The sequence below is a fragment of the Pecten maximus genome, chromosome 2 (genome assembly GCF_902652985.1).
Source record: "Pecten maximus chromosome 2, xPecMax1.1, whole genome shotgun sequence".
NCBI classification, from domain to species: domain Eukaryota; kingdom Metazoa; phylum Mollusca; class Bivalvia; order Pectinida; family Pectinidae; genus Pecten; species Pecten maximus.
In genome coordinates this window covers 48,085,728-48,094,941 of record NC_047016.1, presented here as the reverse complement: position 1 = coordinate 48,094,941, position 9,214 = coordinate 48,085,728, and the positions used below count along the sequence as shown (strand labels likewise).

The 9,214-nt window shown below is 34.8% G+C and overlaps 1 protein-coding gene across 1 annotated transcript in view; it reads left to right on the top strand.

Annotated features, from left to right (window-relative positions):
• The first annotated feature begins 2,174 nt into the window (after positions 1-2,174).
• Positions 2,175-9,214, top strand: part of LOC117322317 — a 43,109-nt gene continuing 36,069 nt past the window's right edge. The window contains exon 1 of the mRNA XM_033877171.1: positions 2,175-2,755. Coding sequence (XP_033733062.1) covers positions 2,654-2,755 — 102 coding nt within the window. The 5' untranslated portion in view covers positions 2,175-2,653. The remainder of the gene's footprint in view (positions 2,756-9,214) is intronic.

Below are 9,214 nucleotides of genomic sequence, written 5' to 3'. Positions count from 1 at the left end.
ATCCTCCTGAGTAGATACTGTGGTATAGTTTATCCTCCTGAGTTGATACTATGGTATATTCTATCCTCCTGGGTAGATACTGTGGTATAGTTTATCCTCCTGAGTAGATATTGTGGTATAGTTTATCCTCCTGAGTAGATACTGTGGTATATTCTATCCTCCTGAGTAGATACCGTGGTATAGTTTATCCTCCTGAGTAGATACCGTGGTATAGTTTATCCTCCTGAGTAGATACCGTGGTATAGTTTATCCTCCTGAGTTGATACTATGGTATAGTTTATCCTCCTGAGTTGATATTGTGGTATAGTTTATCCTCCTGAGTAGATACTGTGGTATATTCTATCCTCCTGAGTAGATACCGTGGTATAGTTTATCCTCCTGAGTAGATACTATGATATAGTTTATCCTCCTGAGTTGATACTATGGTATAGTTTATCCTCCTGAGTAGATATTGTGGTATAGTTTATCCTCCTGAGTAGATACTGTGGTATAGTTTATCCTCCTGAGTAGATATTGTGGTATAGTTTATCCTCCTGAGTAGATACTATGGTATAGTTTATCCTCCTGAGTAGATACCGTGGTATAGTTTATCCTCCTGGGTAGATACTGTGGTATAGTTTATCCTCCTGAGTAGATACTGTGGTATAGTTTATCCTCCTGAGTAGATACTATGGTATAGTTTATCCTCCTTAGTAGATACTGTGGTATAGTTTATCCTCCTGAGTAGATACTGTGGTATAGTTTATCCTCCTGAGTAGATACTATGGTATAGTTTATCCTCCTGAGTAGATACTATGGTATAGTTTATCCTCCTGAGTAGATACTGTGGTATAGTTTATCCTCCTGAGTAGATAATATGGTATTGTTTATCCTCCTGAGTAGATATTGTGGTATAGTTTATCCTCCTGAGTAGATACTATGGTATAGTTTATCCCCCTGAGTAGATACTATGGTATAGTTTATCCTCCTGAGTAGATACTATGATATAGTTTATCCTCCTGAGTAGATATTGTGGTACAGTTTCTCCCCCTTAATAGATAATGTGGTATAGTTTATCCTTAAAACTGATAGCTATCTACATGTGTGGCTTGTCATGTATGTTGACACTCTGTTGTATACCGGTCAAAAAATGATTTTTTTAATCTTTAGATGCGTTACATTATAATTACATTATTTTTATTTTTTCATGAAAAAACAAACATACACAGTATTCATCTTTTTCGTATGCATAACAATATATTTTGAATGTGCCAACTACCTGTTTTAATCATGGACGTTTCACAAAAATGTAATTTTTACTGCATATATTTGTACATGTACTGAATATGATAATCATTCCTGACTTCATTCAGATCTAGAACAAATTTATCGCCTGTTCCTGCTGAGTAATGTTGATATAAGGTACATATAATGTAGTTTCTTTGTTACGATATTTGCATTTTATTTTATTTTATTCTAGACAAGGAAGTAAAATTCAGGGAGTTTTCCACTTATATTCACACCCTCGTGCTTATTGATTCTTTTCGTCTATTGATCCATCCAACCCCCTAGTAGTAATCATGAATTAGGGGAAAGCACCCAATTTTCTCCAACAGCTCTGGTCGAGATGATATCCATTACACAAGCATGGATGGCATTCTTACGGCATTATGATACACACCATCGTGGCCTGTTTTATCATTCACACGTGTCTTTATCAATTATTCATGTACACATATATATTTGCACCAAAACTATTGACAAGGTAAATGTTGAAGAACAGATATTTGTGTTTCACAGATTGACTTGACACAAAATAGAAAACGGTACAATACTGTGTGAATTCTTGAAATTCTTCCCCAAAAGCAGGTATAAGCGTAAATCATGAAAAGCAGCTGTTTATAAAATGGCCGTTATTGAAGTAAATATGTCTTTCTTCTCTTTATGATTCCATGCATTCCTTTAACGTATCTCTATACATGTATACAGCCACGCCGCCAATTACATGACTACGTATATATATATACCCATATGTAATTTGATATATCTTCCGGGTTGCGTTGAATTGTCTGGGACGTATTCACAAACAATAAAACACCGTCGACAAATGTGCTAAGCTATTTATATGTAAATTAGTATGCAAAGGGCTGTGGTATAGGTGGGTGATATTGCCATCTACTACACAAACTCGGGTGGATCCGTATGCATGGTCGGGTGGATTTTCGTCGCTAGATCTTCTATCCCGCTGCAGCTTGGTCATGTGAATCATTTCTGACGGGAGATGATAGTCTAATATTCATTGTCAGTAACACATAAATTTTGTTACTGTGTCAATGTTTGGCAAAATGACGTTTCAGCAACGACAAGTATTCTGGGATGGGTTTTAAATCAGGAAGTTAATTATCGGGTACCGAGAACGAAGCCGGCCAAGGTTTTATTTCAAAAGTAGTCCTCATTTACGTCGGGAGAGAAACAGACTCATCATATTGGTTCGGTTTGTTCTTCACTACAAATTATTCCGACAATAATTTGGAATAACTGAGATTATCGAGACACTTTCCTCCTTTTGCGAGACTGTTTACAGATATGTGAGGACCACACAAATACCGATAACGCCCAACAAGATCCGAGACAAGTTGGGCTCTCTAGGTACCGAATCGTGTATGGTTCCGAAATGGCTGATGGGGATATGGACGATCTGTCCCAGCTGGGGAATTTAGATAATGATACAATAAAAAGGGCTCTGAAGACGCGGTATGCCAAAAACAAGATATACGTAAGTACGGCTGTATGTATGTATGTATGTACTGTTTACTTTTGTCATTTTAGTTTAGATAATTTCTTATGACATTCAATCTGTAACCATTCTAGTGAGCTATGTATGTAACAGTACTTTACCGTCAAACCTTCAAACTCTCACACGTACATGTGTACAATAAATGTATGTATGTATGTATGTATGTATGTATGTATGTATGTATGCATGCATGCATGCATGCATGCATGTATGTATGTATGTATGTATCATACATTTTATAATCATACAAAAAATTCTCTATATATTCTCTTACATAAACATCATATTAGACTATAGATCTATTCTCTGAACCTTCTCTACACACCGTGTACACAACTACCGTCCAGTGATCATAATTTTCATACGACGTTATTGTAAAATCTTTTAAGTAAAGAGACACATAATTAAGAGAGCCTCTTTAAACAAGGTAATTGTTGACGCGGACCCCAAAACCACTAAACCATGGGTGCTGCTTGGTAAACAAGTCAGATATTAAACCTTAATAGAGAGCCCGGGTAGACTTAGAAATGTCTCGTCATCGCCTCTTACAGGTATTTTACCTATATATATAAATAAGGCGGTTCTGTTGAAGGTTTTACTCTGACATTGCCGTTATTAGAAGGTAGAAATCAATTTTGGACAACAATTACATGTCCACCATTTCTATTTTATCGTGTGATTTGGCAACATAAACCTTTTGAATTTAGTAACCATATTTGGTTTAAACCCAATCTAATGCACTTGACAGAACAGTTTAAGAAACACAAATGTAAGCGTGGAAGGCAACATTCCGTTCTCACATTTAAGGACAACCGTTACATTCACTGCGCACTGTGTAAACGCATTTGCTTATAGAAGCATTGACAGTTCCTCTTTTGTCAAAGGAATTGTTAAATATTCCAATAATACGTGACGTGCTGTCATTGTGTCGGGGCAGTATGTGAAGAAGGAGTAACACACTGCAATCAATTATGCATACCTTGAACATATACACTGTATAAGTAGGGTACACACACTCACTCACGCACACACAGTACACGTTGGACTCGTTGGCGGGTCAGTTTACCCAACATTGTCAGGGGAACTGTATTGATATAAAGAAAAACATATGGTGGCATTTATACACAAGTAGCTGTGAGTATTTATTACTGGATTAAAATCTTAGGATTGAATAGCATGAGTATATATTGTTTATTTATTGGCTTGTAACAAAAAAAAAATATTAAGACAGGGAAATCATAGTAAACATATAACATAAAATAATAAAATCAATAAACTACGTAACCTTAAGTACTTTCTCTTTATATTCAATACAGCAAGAACATAACTTATGTCTATATACAATCTCTAGATGTGCTGTTAAATATTTCACTTGGAAACAAGTTTTAATTCGAGCACAATATCTAACTGTATACACAATCTGTAACTCTGTACACAATCTATAACTGTGTACACAATGTGTAACTGTGTACACAATCTGTAACTCTGTACACAATCTGTAACTGTGTACACAATCTGTAACTGTGTACACAATCTGTAACTGTGTACACAATCTGTAACTCTGTGCACAATTTGTAACTTTGTGCACAATCTGTAACTCTGTACACAATCTCTAACTGTGTACACAATCTGTAACTCTGTACACAATGTGTAACTGTACACAATGTGTAACTGTGTACACAATCTGTAACTCTGTGCACAATCTCTAACTGTGTACACAATCTTTAACTGTGTACACAATCTGTAACTGTGCACAATCTGTAACTCTGTGCACAATCTGTAACTGTGTACACAATCTGTAACTCTGTACACAATCTGTAACTGTGTACACAATCTGTAACTCTGTACACAATATGTAACTCTGTACACAATCTTTAACTCTGTACACAATCTGTAACTCTGTACACAATCTGTAACTGTGTATACAATCTATAACTGTGTACACAATCTGTAACTGTTTACACAATCTGTAACTCTGTACACAATCTGTACCTCTGTACACAATCTATAACTGTGTACACAATCTGTAACTGTGTACATAATCTGTAACTCTGTGCACAATCTGTAACTGTGTACACAATCTGTAACTGTGTACACAATCTGTAATTTTCAAAGTTATCATTACTTTATATAATAACACTAAATCATGTGTTCAAAACGGAAGTGAGACATCTGATATGTTCATGTGTAACGTGGGCTTTAAAACAAGACGAACATTTGTCACCATTTTTTTCTATATACCTTAACGATTTAGAAGATTATCTTCAACAAAATAATGGTTCTTGTTTACAAGAAACTGATAGTTTATGTAAACATTTGTCATTTTATATACAGATGATACAGTATTGATGTCCGAATCTCCTGAAGGGCTACAAAGTGCAAGAAAATCAAGTAGCAGACTTTAAATGGCTTAGCTATATAAAACAAATACTTAATGATACTGGTTTTAACAACATTTGGATATACCAAAACCCTTGTACGTTAAATAAAACTGTTTTTAAAACACTGCTTAAAAGACGTTTATGTGACCAATTCATTCAAAACTGGTTTTCTACTATCCAATCATCGTCTCGTGGACAATTTTACTCTATCTTTAAAAAAAAAAGTCCTAATTAATTAAGCTTAATTCCCAAGAGCGCATTATTATCAGCAAATTTAGAATGTACAATTTAAAGTTACCTGCTGAAACTGGTAGATGGATTGGTTACTATGTAATGATCGTAATTGCTTATTATGTAATAACGGTATTGGTGATGAATACCACTATTTATTTCAACGCAATGATATTTTAGTGACAGAGTTTAGACACAAATACATTCCAAATTATTACTATATAAATCCAAGTTTAACTAATATGGAAGGTATGCTCTAAATATGTAACAAGTCATTATTATCTAGAGTGAATAATTTCCTGAAAAATGAAGAAAAACTTTGTATTTTGTCGCTATAATATGTATAGTGAGATAACATTGTTTGTTACTACGTTACATGTAGTATATACACTCCTGTATTTTCATGTCATTACCCTGTAAGCCATGCACATTGTTTTGTCATATTGACCTCTTGTTACACACTTTGTGAATAGTGAATAAAATCTTTAAATCTTGAATCAGGTGAGTTGATTTACCTGTGTTCTGATTTACCTGTGTTTTGACACTGAGAACATTTCTGTAACAGACTATAACTCCCTATCAACACATCTTAACCCCTATGTAAACACCCCACCCTAACCAGATTCAGATTCAGATTCAGATATGTTTAATAGAGTGTCACGTATTGATACATAAAATATACATAAAATACAAGCATCATTTCATTAAAACCGTTAAAATGCATCAACACCCAGCCATATTTGGCTTGTGAGACACTACTACAGTAAAATCTTGAGTGTCAATTAATATTAAGACTTATTGATAAAACGTTTTGTCTGTTAACCTGGCCACATCTTTTTGCAAATTATCTTCTTTCATAAGAAATATTAATTTATCTTTGCTGTTTAAAGCATTAAAATTCTGTAAATTAGCTTCTGCTTTATGAAAAACTAAAAGTCTCAAGTCAGAGTAAAAATCGCAATAAATAAAAAAGTGAGTTTCATCCTCAACATGATTTGATGTAAAATATATACATTTCCCTTTCTTGTAAAGGAATTATTGGCCTGGTGTGTCTACCCATTTCTATAGCTAATGGCAGAGAACCACTTCTAAAATTAGATAAAATTCTTCTGTGTGATCTATTTCTAATATTTTAACATAAAAACTTGTACTAATTTCATTTTTATGTAGGCGGTAGGTACGCAACTTATTACCATTTACACGGTTATTATCATTAAAAATATCATTTCTCCAATCTATCTGGTATCGATTATCCAATATCCGCTTAATATCACGAAGTTTACATTTAGTCGAGCGTTGACTGTTCATTACATCAGATAATCCAAAACTGTGTATAATAGTGTCACATTTTCTTCTCCAAGAGTTAGCAATATGTTCTGTAGCATTATATATAGTTTTAGTTAAACGGGGTTCTTCCGCACCGTGTAGTCTTAGACGTAGACGTAGTACTTCAGTAATTTGCTTGTGATGTGTCGACATGAATCCCATATCGCCTCGACTCGCTGTATTTGAAGAGTTGTTGTTCGAGGAAGACCCCGAAATTAAACCCTCTATTCACCTCTTGGCGATTCAATATGTATGTATAGCAATGCTATTGACTACCAGGCAATTTGTATAATCACTCTGGATTTTGACCCGACTTCCTGATTCGAGGACACGCACATTTAAACATTGAAGACTTGTTTAATTTGTCAAGTCATTCCATGTATATACATAGGCTTCTTTTCTTCCTATTTTCCCCTTTGACCAAACTTTACTACTCAATATTTGCATGTCATGTCACGTTTTGGAAAGTACCTAAAAAGGCAATAGCGGCAATATACAATACAACAGTATTTACACACAAACATATTAACATATGTTTTGGAATTACCTCACTATTGCAAAAAGACATTTATTAAATTGCCAATATGTCTGCAAAATAAAATGATAAGATTGAACAATCTCTATATATATATATATAGAGAGAGAGAGATAGTTTCAAAGCATTGTTTCAATTAAGTTTCGGGCATTCTCCGGAACACAATGCGTTCCTCATTTGACTGACTAGGGTTTGTTTCGATACTAATTTAGATTATCCAAAGCTTTATCCCTCGACGCCTTAAAGTCATACTTAGGTGGTGTATCAAAAAGCGATAATTAAACGCTATAATGCTATTTTAGCGCAGTTTTCAGTGTCAGAAATCAGCGCCGGTTTACTACTGAAGGTAACTAGGTAATAACTTGGTTAAATCCGAAATAGCATCATAAAAGTATGAATTAAATGAATGTTTTAGCAATGGAATTTTCGGGAAGGGTATCAAGCTACTCTCCCGCATGGAGCAATCAGCTACCTAGGGATGGGGGCGACATTTTCGGGCCGGGATACAGGTACTGCGCTTTAGTCTATTTTATCTGTTTTTGACATAATACATTATTCTTGTTTTAAAATTAATTTTCTTTTCCGTATATTTGTGACTTCACAATTACCATTCAGATCACCAACGCCCTCACCAGCATTATCAAAATTGTTGTCCTTACATATCACTATGCAATGTGTAACGCCTCACTGCACATTAAAGCACTTTGTCGTGATCGAGTTGCGCGGATTAAAAACATCAGTATCGAAGGACACGCGATTCACTCCTATTGCTATACAAATACACTGAACTTTTTGTCAATTCTCAACCCTCTATCAATCAATGTGTAGAACGCTATCTCACAATGACTGCAGACCAGGAAGTTTAAAACGAAACATGACCTTCGCACAATGGCAAACAATGAGTGTGTCTCGTCAATCTTATATCATAGACTCGCAAAAGTCCGGTGTCGAAATCTAACACGTGTTTGATAGATCCTACATAAAAGGCTTCCTAGTTTGTAGGTTGGGCTTTTTATCTATTAAGAGATTAAGATTTTATGATAATAATACCAGTCTTTACCACCTGTATGTTCACAAGTAAATATAACAAAATTATTCTTAGCTAGCTAATAACAGCCCCCCCCCCCCCCCCCCCCCCCCCCCGGAGTAAGGTATTGAAGGTATATATAACTGACTTATTTTAAATGCCTTAGTTTCTGCAATATATACAATTAAAAATACATGCATAAATGACAGAAGTTACCAACCCAATAACGAAACCATAATTCAAACTCAAAACCGATTAAACCAGGGCAAACAAAAAATAAATAAATAAATAAAGGAAAAAAACAAACAAAAACAAAAACAAACAAATAAATAAAAACAAAAAAGGGGGAAATGAAGTACACCAGTATGACCAGGTGTTCCGAAAGAGTAAACGTCGCCTGTTCCATTGATGACACCCGCCAAACATATCTAGGCCAAATCCAGTTAAGTCACGATCTCAAATGAGGGTTAGGAAAGAGTCAATTGAACCACTAGGTATATACCGAATTAAATACAGGTATTGCGCTATTCCGTCAAGTAATATTACTTAATTGATCTCTGTAACGAATACGTCCCCTTTAAATGTAGACTGTACGGCGATTGATCGATAGACATTCGTCACGTCAAATTTATCTTTCTCTTTGGTTGTACATTACTTTTTAATCAGTTTATAAATAGTTATTGGTAAAATACAGGAAACTCGTTTTACCGGTTCAGATCATTCGTAATATACCACTGTATAATCATTTTTATCGTTTTGATATTTTTGTATGTATTATGTGCAGTGTGTATTGGAGCCTAAGCGATTTCGTAGTGCAAATAACAGGTACAAATGCAATTAGTAGGTAACCGAGCCTTGAACTAACAAGCATGATGTTGGCTGATCTATGCTTACGAGTTTTCAGTTATTTTTTGCCAAGATTTTAGAAAGTTTAACTG